General features: G+C 41.6%; 1 protein-coding gene across 1 annotated transcript in view; it reads left to right on the top strand.

The window, feature by feature from the left end:
* The window catches only part of LOC128730279 (tachykinin-like peptides receptor 86C), a 37,637-nt gene extending 24,106 nt beyond the window's left edge, over positions 1–13,531 (top strand). The window contains exons 6-9 of the mRNA XM_053823318.1: positions 3,118–3,268; positions 10,472–10,668; positions 10,753–10,886; positions 13,290–13,531. Of these exons, the coding sequence (XP_053679293.1) occupies positions 3,118–3,268; positions 10,472–10,668; positions 10,753–10,886; positions 13,290–13,531 (724 nt within the window). The remainder of the gene's footprint in view (positions 1–3,117; positions 3,269–10,471; positions 10,669–10,752; positions 10,887–13,289) is intronic.
* The last annotated feature ends 2,471 nt before the right edge of the window (positions 13,532–16,002 follow it).

Here is a 16,002-nt window from a genome sequence, read left to right on the forward strand (position 1 = left end):
ATCCCCGGCGAAAACATCGACGGCATGGCAGTCTATCCGTAGGGAGTAAAAACAACGTGAAAGATAGCAATATACAGACCCAGCCCGTTCTTATCGGACAGCATCGTGGCTTTGTGTAGCGTTGGCTTCTTCCGTTTCCTAATGGCGTCTTAGTGCGAGTGTTGCGTTTCACAACCCGAGAGAACCAAATTCAGTTTCTTCTGAACTCATCTGCAATGAGTAGAAAACCGTTGGTATAGGAACAAATCGCTTAACTGACACTGGCCAAATTTGGATGGTTACGAAAGAGAGACCAAACCGTCAGGGTCAGTCAGTCAGCCAGCGACGTGACAGTCTCATTCCGTGCCCTGCTGCCAAACAAGCTCGTGGAAATGGATTTTCCTACCTGTCGTAGCCCACACCGTCAATGTGGAAATATTATGACAGATAATCTATTCGCACAGGAATCTTCGTCGCGGGGCGGACAGCTGGTGCGGCCAAACGGTGGAGTGGTGAATTCCAATTCTAACCGTGGACAGCTGCTACTCGAGCCGAGAACGATCGCGGATGCCGCAGGTTGGGCTTTGCATGCAATCAGTGACATTTCAAATTCGGCATCCCGCGTTTCTTTTTATTTTTCGTTTCGCTTGCCATTCATTTGTTTTGCATTCGCTTGTCTTTTTTCCTATGCTCCAATAGTGAGCGTTCCGTTCTGTCTGCCAAAGTTACCAGGGTGTACTGGGACAGGACTAGCGTGCTCGGAGGAAGCCGCAACCAATTTCCCGATGGCAAAGCCTCTTAGCATGTGAGACGGGCCTTGCGGTGGTTGTTGGCATTCAGTTGCCTGTCCATGGTAGCGACGATTCGTATGCTTTGCTTACTAAGTATTCGGGCGAAGTTGTGGGCCAGCTTTGGGAACTTTCGCCGAGTGGTCAATTACGGCTTGTGGCTAGTGCGCATTGTGCTTCTACGAACAACGTAGGGCAAGCAATCGAACAACGATTTTCAGGTGTGCTTTCCCCATTGTTTTCGGGGTGTTTTGGTTTGTGGAATGGTTCCGCTCTATTCGGGGAGAGAAATTCCAAGAATTCAGGAAAACCTGCGGTCTAGCTGAGGTTCAGACGGTATATCCGGAGACGTTGATTGGTTATTCATTGGCATTTCCAGGAATTTTCTCCACGACTCACTTGTTTTCAGGGAGACTATCTTTACAGTTCGTTTACGATTAGAACTAGCGAAACTGCTTAAGAATAGTTTGGCTGGTATGGCACTTGAAATAGGCAAAGGATTTGAGATTTTTGCTAGGTCACAGCAATGATGCCATTCCGAACACACTACTTTAGGAGGTGTAATATAACTCATAAGTCTAAAAGTTTCCTCGTAATAAGATAGTAGTAAAACTTTTTCTACAGAAAGCAGACTAGAAATGCTTATTTAGATCCAGCGTAAAAGAGTTCTTTGTGAAACAAAACTCTTTAGCTATCACCATCGCACTCCACAAGACACAACACCGCAAAGTGCTCCGGACAACGTGCTCTCTGCATTGTCATCCTTCTATTTCAGCATATGTGTTGGGTACGTGTTCTGGTTCATTGCCGTACGTTAGGTCAAACTGCATGAGCATCATCTTACATGGCGGCACCATCTGTTCGTGTGCTCCATTTCCGACGTTCGCCGGTGAGTGGTTCCGAGTCGAAAGCAATAATGAACATTTATCATCCGGTGCCCACTTTTCCGCTTAGCCAAAACAACTTCTCCGCTCATCAGCATTTGCTACAAATTTCCGGAGGATATTGTCTCTGATTGGAGCAGAAAGATCAAACAAGTTCTTTGTACTTTTTGGCTTTTTGGCCTGTTCGGTTTGGTGTTTGTCTTGTCGTCGGTCCTCGCCTTCCGGGACGATTTCTTCTTCGTAGCTGTTCGAGCTGTTGCGCAACTTTTGCCGATTGAAGGTTGAGCTTTATTTTATCGTTTACTTCCCCGGTGTACCGGCATAAAAACTGGCCTTCGAGCGCTAGTTTCGATAATGATTTGACATTTTGATCGTTTTACGACCGGTTCACTGGAGCCCGGCGGTTCTTCTCGGCGGTGCTGTAAAGGCGGAAGGTTGGAAATTTTTACCCTCCTCAACGCTCGATCCTTCAATAGATTTAACGGACCGAAAGGTAACGAAGGCAAATGAGGACGATCCGAGAAATGAGTTCTGGCACGTAGCTATTGAACATTAGTGCGACGACCGGCAGGATCGCAAGAAGCAAAGGATGAAGGAAAAGAACGCTTCCGCTCGGTGCTTGCTACAAAATTACACGATTTATGCGCTGGGAAAAATGAAAATCGGTCCCTTAAACCAGTGCCAAGTAATTAATAGCAACTCGGTGACATTCGGCGCGTTTCCGGCGGTTCCACTGGTTCTCGTTTGAACGGAGCAATTCCGCGTAAGGAGCGTGCAACACTAATTGCTAAACCAACATTCACCGGCAGCTGCTGCTGGCATAGATTTCGATGGCTTTGGTCTGGCGTTCGGTAGTGAGGTAATTAAAAATGTCACCCGAAGGAACGCAGAGTGTTTTTCTCCGGTTTTGTTTCAAGAGATTGAAAGTGAGCGTAGTCGTTGCTTTTCACCTTGGTACTGGTATTTAATTAAAATATCCATTTTTTTTTTGATTGTGGTAATGTTCGCATTGCAATTTTATTAGATGGAGCTGCGATATTTCAATGACAGACGGACCCGGGTGCTTTTCGTGCAATTGATGGAAATACCGCGCCATACCGGTTGATTGTCATGATCACATTTCGTTACGTTGCATATTGCTTCATTAATCTTGTTTTCATCTTCCTGTTTTGGAGTCGACGTGACGCCATGACGGTGCGATTTATCCCAGCACACGGTGGACGAATTATACCTCGAGGTGCGATCGATTCCGCCGAGCATTTCCGGACGTCTCATATCATTCTGAACGGAGGTGTTCGAACGGAAATCCCTCACACGTCCCAAACCATTCCGACATTCTGCCGGTTGCGATGGTAGTCTCCGATGGGTTTCAATTAGGAACGAGCTGCTGCACAATAACTCAATTAGCCGACCGGTGGCAAGCGGTCTCATGGTCTTTCTTTTCTTTTTGCTTTTCATCGCGACAGCTACAACCTGGTATTTCTGATACTCACCTACGGCATCCCGATGCTGATCATGATCGTCTGCTACTCGCTGATGGGCCGGGAGCTCTGGGGCAGTCGTTCGATTGGCGAACACACCGAGCGCCAGCTGGAGTCGATGAAATCAAAAAAGAAGGTAAGTGCTTGTCGGACGACACTCGGAAGGACTTCTCGCTCTTTTCCTGCTTGCTTTGCTCCTACCGGCAGGTTACGTGTTACACCCACTGTTTTGCCATCGAAAGCTCGATAAATGGGTGAATTTTTTATGCTTGCCCTTCTTATTTGTTTTATTCCTTTTACCGTTACTGTCCTTCGCGAGACCGTGTGCTGCTTGCATCTTTATCGATTCGCCCAAGCGTGACATTAAAAATGGATACCGGACGGTGCAGTAAAATAAAATTAGTGCCAAACCGATGAAAGAACAATCATCACGAGCAGTTGAGCGTGGCATGTCGCCCAAGAAGAAGCGGGATTTGGAAAACGACACTCAACTGACCTTTATTCGTTTATCAACGAGCTATAAAACCCTTCGCTTTGTAGGTATTTGATTCCAACAATGTTTTCCGTTTGATTGTGAAAGCGATGGGTTTTCTCTTTGAACGACCTGTTTATGGTCAGCTGCTAAGTTGGATAAAATGCGTGAAAATATCGGAAAATGAAATACTTCAGTTTATATCAGAAACAGAGTTGCTGTACACCTGAATCAAAATCGACACTGCAACGTTAAACTAAATTCGATTCCATCGTACAGTTTACATCTTAAAGTGGTATTTTATAGAATCATAATGCGACTTGATGGAAATTATTAAGAATCAACTGTTAGTATTCAATTTATACTATTTATTTTTTCTCTATAGTTTATTTTAGTTTCCAGCATTTTTGCAACTCACGCTCAAAAAGTGCCACGAGCTTTCATTTTGTGAACTCCAGTCTAGAATGATTAGAATTCAAAACAATCAGGTCGCCCTCGCTACTGTTTCCTCGTTCGGAATTCTGAGTAGAAATTAAATTTATGTTTCGAGTTTCATTTTCCTTGGTTTTGGTTTTCGTTTCATATGCATCGATGGTACCGTTACAGAACGCTGGTGGTATCGTGGATGGGGCAGCGGTTGATTGGAAAAAAGTTTAATTATAAACAAAACGGGAAGAAGCAGCGAGTATGCATTGGCACGCTGTAAAATTATACATGTGCTGTTTACAAAAGTAACATAACAACACGTAACACACATAACAGTGGGTAGTATATGTTGTTTAAATGGATTCTTATTCAAGGCTTTTTTAAAAATGATTGCTCAACTTATATACATAAGATGGGTTTTAAATGATTTCCTTTGTAACTACCGTACTTTTCGTTTTTGTAATCTTGACTGCCATTTAAACCTGTTCGTGATACTTCCTTTTCATAAGACATTACCAACAATATACGATGACTTTTTTTTGCATGATTTGATTATGGATTATGGAGCTGTTATGACAGGGATAATTACACCATTATGATACCTAAGACTACGATTCTACAAGATCAAAGCTATCATGAAAAGATGGTGTGGTTATTATCTGGTAATGTTATCGCCCATTTGTTGAATCTATATCTCTATCACAGCGGTTTGAATGACAAAGGGCACCGATTACTCACTTCGCGTGTAGCCGTTCCGATGGATCCATTTTCATGTTATCTCTGGTCAGACGTAGCCTTGACCCCTTAGCCCACCTGAAACTGCTGGTTCAAATGATGGTCCGTATCGGGTGGTACGGTCCGCTGGGTAACTAATCGCCAAAATCAAATTTCGCTAATCCTTCCCGATCCGTGGCAAGCTGTAACACCACAAGGGTGACCGAGAAGTAATCAATTATGGCTTTCAACCGATCAATCGTCCGCCCAGCAACCCTCTAAAGCAGGCAAGCGAATTTGTCGTGAATGGCCGGCACATGACAATCTTCATCATCCAAAAGAAGTAGCTCGAATCCACCGTCGTGCTATAGAGCGGATGGATGGTAGGAGTGTTTAGCCAGATAAATTAAATGAAGGAACGGTTTTTGGCTGGTTCAGCGATTACGGTCCAGTTTTCGGAAAAGGACGGTTCGTTTCTTCGCTGGTAAATAAATTATCTCTCGCTGTAGCAGGTAGCTGGTTAGCTGCTGCTAACAAGATTGACTCTTCATCCGGTTCAATCATAATTGACCGTGTTCAGCGTGGGTAGATTGGGAAAAAATAAGGCGCCGAAGCATGACCCAGCACCATATTTGACGTCTCTCGAAACAAGAATCTCGTTTCTCTAGTGCGGAGATTGGAGGCCACCTATAGGTGGCTTTGACAAACGTCAGTGATCTGTTACCGTTGCCCCTCGAGCGTCCGTTGAATCCTCCGATGGCGATGACAGCAGAGCTTGAGATAGACGTAACAAAAGCCCATGATGCCCGTAATGGATACGGAATCCCTGGAATCGGTTTTAATTTAGGGCAATACTACCAAATTCGAGCTTCCGACGTAAGTCGGCAGATGAAGACGTTTCATGACAGGCGTCACAAAATCTCCAATTGAAGCACCATGCTCTATGGGTTTGTACTAAACGGTTGTGACGTCAACGAGCTAAGTAATAGTATTGTTGACACTTTAATTTGTTTCTAACGTCCTACAGGTATGCCTTTAATAGATTGCTTAATTCAAAGTACCTGTTATACTGCTTTCAGTGGTATTGACGTCACTTGTCAGCTTTTTCTTGTAATTGCTGGTTGTAACAAAATTCCGGGACATTTTCATCCCTAAAACTTCGAGGAGATGACTTTGCTTGAGATGGCCTCATTACATCAAAAATATCTTAACAAATACGCTAGGCACAAACTTTTTCCCCCACTTTAAACAAAATCTCTTTCTCTCTAAATAATGCTAAATGAAGCATCGCATCGAGGGGCAAATGGTAGAGTTTATTTTCTTTTTCTTTCTTGTGCAAATACCAGCGACAAATACCAAGCTGCTGGTAACTGTGCTTCGTTTCTTTGCGCACTTTCCGAAATTCGTTTCCGTTTTTTGTGACCATGGTTTTCGCAAGTATTAAAAGATAACTGTCCTCATCAGGAATACACTTTTTTTTTATTTTGCTAGCCAAAACACGCGCAAACACTGAAGACAAGCAACATTATTCCGATTTGAATAACAGCGCTTTTTTTTTTGTTTTTCCTTTTGGTTCACTTGCGTGATTACTTCCATAACCTTGACACGGCCCAATACCTTTATTATACCTTAATTTTTTATTTGTCATCTTGCCTTGATAGGTTGAACTGAAACATATTTTTGTATCGTTTACAAACAAATGGCCATTAATAGGTGGTGGAGGTTAATCATTTTGCTCTCTGTGATGATGCTGAGATGAACTCAGCATTCGTTCGTGCTATTGCTGGAAAAACGATGACATGTTTGTGGTTCTTTGCAAAGTGCCTTTTCTTGTTAAAGTGGGTGTCAAAAAAGAATTTGTGTTAAACCACGCTGTGCTTAGAAAAATGTGTTGGCAAATTCTTGAACTCGGTTGCTCAATTTGACCGAAAGAATGCCTTCAATGGTTGGAGTAATTTGGAATTGTTTTTCTTTCACGTCTACATGTTGGCTAGGAAATCACAGCATAGAGTAGTTTACCAACGATTTCACAAGCTAAACACATAGGCTATTATCTATAGATTCTGGAATTCATGGCAGTCTTGAAGAATTAGATTTGCTCAAGTTTACTTTCACTATAGCTTCAATGGAATTGCTTTAGAGGAGACTTTTTCTACGCATGTGATAAAGCACTAGTAGAAATCTTGCTTAGAGTTCAAAGGACAGTTTTGACTGAAGTTCTCCTGTCTAAGTTCACACAAACACAACTCTTCTGCAAGAAAATTTTATAAAATGAGTAACTTTTAGTTGGCTTTCGGTAAGCGATTAATGTTTGGTAAGCGGCCCATACATCAATGTTCCTTTCAGAAAAGAACATGGCAGGCTGCTCAGGCTGGCGCAAAAGTCACCTCCAAGAGAACCATTAAAATTTACAAATACCTTTACGCAACCTTCTTATCATAATCCTTTTCTCTTTTCTTCTCGAGATATTTCAATTAAATCATCGTTTTAGTGCCGTATTAAGTACATACTCTATGTTTACTTTAGCTAACGTCGATGACGGAAGCTCCAAATGGAAATTAATATCACGAATCCGCGGTTGGTAAACTCGGCGTCGAAAATAGAAACATTCTCTCTCCAAATTCAAAGAAAAATGAACAAAATACCACATCGTACAGGCATTAGCGAAAATAAATATAACGTGGCCTAGCTAGACCGGTTGTTGTTGGTGCTAAGGAGCAATTTTTCAAGCCCATCACGACCACTTTGAGTGGCTCGGTACCTACATAGCGAAACGGTAGGATGAAAACGCACAAAATACGCACCCTCTTGGCGTAGCGATTCTTCTGCTAAAAACGCTCCTTCTAAATTAATCCTCCTTTTCCTGTGGGGTTAAATTTGTGTACCGTTTTCGTTGGCCCAACTGTTTGGTATGTGGGGAACGGAGACACGAAACTCAAGTTTCCGCGGCTTTTAACAGGCTTCAAAAGGATTTTTTCCTGCGCAGCAAGCAGGCCCAACACGATATCAGCATTGTAAATGCAGTCAGCAAAAAACAAACCGGTGTGTATCTAAAAACTTTTTTAATCATATACTTTGCACCGCTTAGCAGTGTGAGGCTTGCGATCTTCCGTGGAAAATGGTTGATGGCATGAACCGAATAGTGTGAGGATGGTCCTTTTTTACTTGTGGTGTCCACGATTGGGTGTTATTTTTCTCATTGGCATTGAATACAAAATTCTCTACTCAAGTTCTTGAAATGCTATGCAATTAATATTTTGCCTGCAGCCGCAGACACGCTAAATGGCCGGTGTTTGCTCATCTCCGGTGATGGTTTTTGACTCCTCAGCGACATGTACGCGGTTTTGATCTTTATTTTGATCAGCCCCCACTTCGTGATAAGCCGCGATGTCGTTTGGTGAATAAAAAATGGTGTTGTTCAATGGGGGCAAATTTTAATTTGAAAACTTGCGCATCGCTACCAAATAACATCCGGCAGCAAACATCCCTTAGGGTAAGGTCGGTACACCACAAACCGCGGTCTCTTTTCTTTTTATGGTTTTGACGAAGTTTTCTCCACAGGACCGAAGAAAGCTAGTGATAAGAATTGTAACATGTTTTCAATTAATTTTATCACCGTTAATAGGTTTGAGGTGATGACCTAATTTGACGTGTCCTGCAATCATCCCTCTCGAAGGGCAATCATCTTACGGTGGATGACGTTTCAAATAGTTGCAAAATTGGTCAATGTTTTGAGAGGGCTCATTTTCTTTGTACCTACCAATAAGCTGTGAGCCTTTGCTGCATAGCTTCGCTCCTCGAAAATGGCTGCTGGGAATATTTATTGAACTTTTATAAAAAAGAACTGTTCTTTAAGGACCTTTTAGGGCTGGTTGAAATTATTACCAATTTAGCACGGCTAAAGTACGATGACTATAATACATTTTCAAAATAAAGCATACGAAATCATATAAACCCTTTAATTCTACTAGCGAGAAACTGCAACTTGATCTATCATATCTTTTGATCAATGTATTATGTAAATTAAGTATTTTAAACTCGTTCTTAAGCCATAACTATGACCTTCTTGCATCTTCACCATGGCAGCTAGATGGTTTGTTATGTTCGAAACTATATATTAACAACTATAAAACTAACTATCAAACTTATAAAATAAGGTAAATTTTATTTGTTCTCATAGTTCTTAGATTCCCTTGCATTCTTCTTGTTACCCAATTCACGTATCCCCCCATAGCAAGCCACGGTAAGCTAATTATTGCGAACAGATGTTACAAGCAGCGTTGCTCAAGTGTGAATGTTATTGAAAGAAATACCGGCGTCGAGCCAACATTATGCTGATCCTACTGAATTCAGAACCGAAAACTGGCTATGCTCGCCAGACTAGAAGGGTGTACCGAGCACACCAGCATAGGACACCACGATGAAACAAGAAAACAGGTGTACGCATGGCAGCGCATATGCTATCCATGGCTATTTTGACTGCAAATATTATCTATGCGGAGAACATGCCGCTTCGCTCGTAAATGCCTTGAATTCAACCCCGAAAACATTTCAGCCGTCAAAGTGAAGCGTCATTGGAACGGCCTAATGAGAGTTTTAATTTTCACATCTATCATCCTAAGTGACCGAATTTTGGTTCAACAAAGCTGTTTCCCCTTCGTACTGGAGTTGGTTTGACCTATTTTCAGCGTGATGTTGTGCCATTTGCGCTTTCGCTGATGCCATTTGCCTCCATGCTGACGCGTTTCATAACCGAGTTTAAACTCAGCCCAACTTTTTTAGCTGGCAGTCACGTGCGTTTGATGGTTCGGCCTTCAGAGAGAGGCGCCCATTAAATTTCCCTGGCTGGCCGACATGAATGCAGCCGTTTCCGACCCGTGTCACCATTTCGCTGTAGTTTGCATATCCCATAGTAGCAGGACAGACAGTGTGGTGCGTGTTTGCCCAGGCAGAGTGCTTTTTCTCGCGTTTTTGCGTGCGCTCCCCGATGTTATTGTTGTCCCTTGTGAGGATCTTACGGAAGATTTCCGTGCAAACACCGGCGGGAAATATTGACACGGGAATGCCGCAGTGCTAGTTGGGGCACCAAGCAGGCATGTATTCCCCGAGATGCTTATCTGCCCACAAATGCCAGGAGCAGCAAAATTTGCATTTTTTCGTGTCATTTCATCGTCATCGGGTTCGGGTACTGCGAAGGTTAGCTGAGACATACAAAATGTGTATCCATGCGCCATAGTGTTGATTTTTCTTGGATGAAACAAATCTTAGCGTCCTTGTGTCCCGAAGAAACGACATGCTGGAGCCGTTTGTGAGAATTTTTCGAGTGTTATGAAATAATGTTTTACAGGAAACAACACGCACCATTTCCATGAAAGCACATAAAAAGTTTGGAATTTATTCGTGCATTCAACAGTGTTTCAACAATTGAATTCTCAAATTTGATTTATATTTTTAGGCATCAAGTGCTGTGGGAAAACACTTGAAACACGTACTGTCGCACTTGTGCACAAAATGGTGTTGATAAATTTATTGCTACACATAATTTAATATAGTTGCGGTAATGTGCGGTTTATGTCAGGGGTAGAAATCTATGTGGTATACAATTTACTGCGCATTAATAAAAAAAACATTGTTAGAATTGGAAATTCCAACATTTGTTAAAATGCACAACATTCTACTATTTGTTAGTCTCAACCAAATTCTGACCTTGGGATTTTATAACTACAGGTTGTGCGAATGTTCATTATTGTGGTGACGATATTTGCCATCTGCTGGCTGCCATATCACCTGTTCTTCGTCTACGCATACCACAACAACCAGATGACCTCCTCAAGCTACGTGCAGCAGCTCTACCTTGGCTTCTACTGGCTGGCGATGTCGAACGCGATGGTTAACCCGATCATATATTACTGGATGAACGGCCGGTAGGTAGCTTGTGGTGGCTTACGTTTGCGTTTGAGATTGCCTTTTGATTCCGTTTTCCATCTCTTTCTATTTTTCCATTCCAGTTTTCGAGTGTACTTCCAGGAGATTATCTGCTTCTGCTGCCTACAGTTTCTCAACTCGCGGATGCGCGACGGTGTTCCCCAGGGTGTCCTGCTGAACAAGAACTCTAACTCTGAGTTGGGCCGGTATCGGTCGTGTAAGTATGTTCACGAATCCACGTAATACACACGAGTGCATGAAATATTCAATTAAACTTCAGGCCATCGTAAATCTCTTCGACCGAGGGCATTTCGAGATAAAGATGCAAAACTACCACGTACTGCCCGGGTTTGCTGCCTTACGTATTAGTTTTTGTTTTGTCATGGAGCACACACGCAAAATTGGGTGTATCCACCCTCGAAGGCGGTTCTCACTCCGATGAGCACTTCTTCGAAGATTACTTTCTTATCCTCGGAAGCAATAGTTATTAGGGTAGCGTTCGCAGCCTGGATAGAGACATTTTGAATGCGTCGGAAGGCCACGCTCTTGCAATTTCGGGGAAGGGTCCTCTATCAGGAAAAGTTCACGAATCGGATCGGGTAATATACGGAAGGACAGCTGCCAGATATCCGTACCATAATTTTTAGCACAGAAGGTTCGTTTTTTTCTCCTTTAGCTGACCTAGCTTTACAAATCTTCCCATACTGGCAACGGATCAGTTAGTATGCATTGGTACAGGGGTGTTGTTTGGAAAGCTGACATGTTTTATCACGTTTTATTCAACAGCACATCCTCTTGGGCCTAGGGCTCAGAGGGAAGTAGTGCTTACTTATGATGTCTCAACTGCTTCAACTCCACTTGGGTCAGAATATTTGTTCCGGAGCAAAGTTCATGCTCTGAATGGCCTGTAAAGGTAACTTTTTTTGGAATAAGCAACTGCTTCATCGCAACGTTGATTGTAGAATCCCTCTATAAAGCCGTCGTGTGGCTTCAGGGTGCGAAATCTGATTCCGTTTCGAGTTTCTTTTTTTTCTTTTTCCCGGTCTCGAACGAACATTTATCGTGCTTCAGTTGGAGTCCTTCCGGGAATTGAATTGCTCTGCTACCATGGGAAGGTACTAACGAAACAGAATTTTTGAACGCTCTACTTGTAAAGCACAGTCACGATGAATAGCGCGTGACGATGGTTGGATTAACGAGACAATCAGATAGCACCTGGAACACACGTTTTACTGGCAGTTTTTTGTGCGTATTATCTTTACATTGAATGGATTGTATGTCTAATCGCCTACCCAACTTCTTCAGACGTTAAACTCGTATGGTTACTATAACAATATTGACTCAGTCCAATTAAAGTTTGGTGATTTAAAACGTTCACAAACAGCCTAAGTATAATCCAATTGATGTGAATTCTTGTGAAAAAAGATCAAGCATAGTGAACATTTTAGTGTTTTTTTCTAATAACATATTCAAGAATAAAAAAATTAACGGATGTGTTGTGCAAACATTGCTATTAGCATTAGCATTCAAGCGTTTTATTAGCATTTGAAACTGCTAATAACGCTGCACAGAATTCTAATCAAATATGCTGCTACGGTAGCATTCTCTCCATAAATCATTTGAGGTAAAAAAAAGGTATTTGCCCTTGATGGTCCTTCATCGATGACTTTTACCGTGGAAGTTTTTGGTAGCTGAAATACTGAGCCGGTTTTTATCAACGTCAATCTTACGGACCAATCGCTAATCGATATTTGGACAATCGGGACAAAAAACATCACATCATTAATCAATCGCTACCCAATCGATACGCTGCTTGATACAATAAGCAACTGAGCGTTCAATAAGGCTTGACGAGGCAAAAAAGGGAAAAAAAGTACTCAATGCAAAAAACACATCAACAACCATATCGAATGAATATGCCAGGACCAGGCTTCCGCAGGTGTTCTAAGAAAAAAGGTCACAACAAGGCATATATAACTGAACGCTTTTGAAAGTTGATTTTCTTTAAGATCCTTTCAAACTTACCAACTTGTGTTGGTGTGAGCTATTCAATGCTTTATAACTCAATTTCGCAAACTAAAAGATGCTAAACCCCGACGGACCAGCGAGCAAATTTGAAGCCGACGATTACAAGCGATTTGGGATATTGACAACGTTTTTTTTAATAAAGGGTCCCTTGCACATAGGATCTGATACCTTTCTGAAAATCTGCGTTATTTAATGTGCAGCAGAAGACGTGCCTTTCTACACAATTTAACACCTCTTAAAGGGTTTTATTTTCAATAAAGGTGAATTGGACAATGATGACGGTCTGAAAGAATAGATAGGGAAATTTTTAACAAACAAATATTTTGTATTTACTAGCAAACAAAAATGTGTAATGTTTTATTTGCTAACCAATGGTGCATATTTCCGTATATGAAGGCTACTTAAGTAGACTATCATGATATATGAAAGATATGAAATACACATAATTTAAACCTGATCCTTAATATCCTATCCCATTATATTTAATCTAAAAACATTACTCGTTTCAGCATTATTGCTTGGAATCCTTTCTTTCAATTTACTAGTCGATCCTTCTCAAATTGATTTTCTTTTGATCTTTAATTCGCTACAGATCGACCACGGTCCGTCTCGGTTAGATGGCGCCCACCAAGCACGGAGGAGTATCGCATGAGGACAGGTTTGAACAGGCCGGCACATCTGAGTGTGAACGTGATAGAGAATGCAACGAACGGTGGCAGCGATAAGCAGCCGGTCGCCGACATTGCCGAGCTGCAGACCATCAACTTTCTGCACCTGAACCACAATTCAAACGAACTGAAACACAGTTCTTCGAACAGCCACGAGTTCTCCTGACATCCGCAGTACGATTAAGCGACTCCGTTGTAACGAGCGACTCCGTGAACGAGCGGCTCGTGGAAGCCTCGTTTAGCTCATAACGATGGCGGATGATGAATGCTCGAAGCTTTAGATGGCCGACTCATTCGTCCAGCCAGCGCACCAGTAGGTAGGCATCCCGACTTAAGCAAAACCGCTCTGTCATACGACCACAAATCAAAAGCGTGATTTTTTGCACGAATTTCCGGTCAACAGTATATGGAAGCTGATTGATCGAATTCGTTGGAGCACATCGATGTTTTTCGTTTATTTTTTTATCCTTCACACTGCGTTTTATGGTGTCCCTTGTAGCGGTGGGCAGAAAAAGATATTCTCTACCCCAGTTTGGCTGCTCTTTTCGGGGAAGTGAGTGGGAAACCTACTGAACCAGAGATTCCAATCAGGATACCATTTTGCAACCCTACCTATGCCCATAAGGCTGTTTGACATATGCTCAAAAATACTCATGCGGTACAATCGACACATTCAAAAGTACTAGCACTGATAGCCCTGGTTAGGGCAGCGCGATTAGAAAATGGCTGGTTCTGGTTGTGTAGGTGTTGATTGCGAACGGTTGATGGGCTTTGATGAGCAAATGGAAATTTCATGTCGTTCAGATTCGTTTACTTCATCTCGAAATTGTACGACTTTGTTGCCATTGTAATACTGTATGCCATTGGGTAGCTGTAAGTGTCATAAGTTCTGTTTGTAAATTGCTTTTACTTCTGGTATTCTCAATAAAAGAACTACAACAGACTAAGGATATTTTGACGAAATAATATCGTGTTTCATGAGTGTAAACTACTAATTTTGATCAAATCAGGCTTCAATTTGTAAACTGCACATCAACTGATTTGCTTCATGAAAGATTCATTAGATGGTGAATGTATTGTTTACGCCATACTTTGAAGAGGAGATTGTGCTGTTTTTGTCTTAAACGTCGCCGTTTTAAACTTCCAGTCGACCAGGAACATCAATAGGAGTATTAATACGTTTGCAATCTCGTCTGAAAGGACAGCTTACTATTCCGGATATTTTGCTATTTAAATGTAGCCAGACCATAACACGTACGAAGGTATACGTAGCCATGTGCAGGTAATGACACCGGGCCATCCTGTTTGTTTCGTCTTCCTCTCCTCAGATGCCCTTATGAAGGTACCCTCGTGTTATGCCTTAGAAGGTACCCTGCTCGTGCTTTTGGATACTGTCATCAGCAACCGATCGATTATAATCGTTCTGGACACACAGTCTGCTCAATGGTTGGCTTTAAAAACGTTTGCGGTAGGAATTGGGAGCGCTTCTATGACATCTACTGGTGGTTGAAGTCATGAAACTAACAATGACCAGCACTGAAAGCATTTCAGAGAGAGAGAGTTAGAAGTTGCACATAGTTTACTTTAAATGTAGATCAAGTTGATCGCTCCGTGTTAGTGAGAGAAAATTCGTGACGTGCAAGCAGAAATGTAAGGAAATTTCACTGTGCGTACGAAAAGAATTTAACATTACTGTTAGATTTGTTAGTAGAGTAGCCAGCAACTGCGATGTAAAGATAACAAGATGATACAGGTCGTAAGCGATGGTACAAAGTTAAGGAGCCGTTATTAATTGAATAGGCTTCGGAAATTGAATGGGTGACGGTTTGTAGCTCACATAGATGACGATAAATACATCCACAATTAGTGATTCAATGAAATGCTAGCGATTATGCTTCGTGTATTTGAGGAATTTAACTTATTATCCGAAATAAGTTCTTTTTTTGAAGGTAAGTGCATTGGTAAATGTGCATAATGATAAATTCTGACATTCTATACTGTTTTAAGAACTACGTCCACACCAAAGGGCTACATATCAATTATTATTGCATATAAATTGTTATGAATACATCTACCATTACCTTCATTGCAGAAGCCAATGAAATCAAGTATTCGGAATAATGTTATTGTTTCAACTAAAATAAAAAATAAACGTCTCACTCAAGCACCAATGCTATATAACTGCTGCATTCAATCTATTATTAATAATAGATTGAAATAAACATTTCAGCCTCTTTCGCCGACAGCTTAACGTCGTAGCAATGGAGACGCCTGGTGTTTTGTGATTAAACCACCAGGCGTCTCCATTGTAGCCTCGTTAGATTGTTGGCGTTTAGTTGTATTTATGTTAACATTTATTAAATCGTAACTCATGTATTTATTATTGAATTTTAAATAATTTGACAAATATGGCACTATAAAGATTCTACATATCAAGAGCTTCACGCTTCTGAGCGACATCAATGCAATCAACCTATTTAATATAAAATTTACCTAAAAAATCTTATCAAATCGACTAATACGTAGAGTGCCTTTCCTTTTCATCACAATTAACAATGTGTTGATTCTGTCCCAAAATATCCTGATGTTTGCAATCCTGATTGCTTCTCTCTTCCTACTTGACCTTTTTTGTCACCT

This window comes from Anopheles nili, chromosome 2 (genome assembly GCF_943737925.1).
Source record: "Anopheles nili chromosome 2, idAnoNiliSN_F5_01, whole genome shotgun sequence".
Taxonomy (NCBI): Eukaryota; Metazoa; Arthropoda; class Insecta; order Diptera; family Culicidae; genus Anopheles; species Anopheles nili.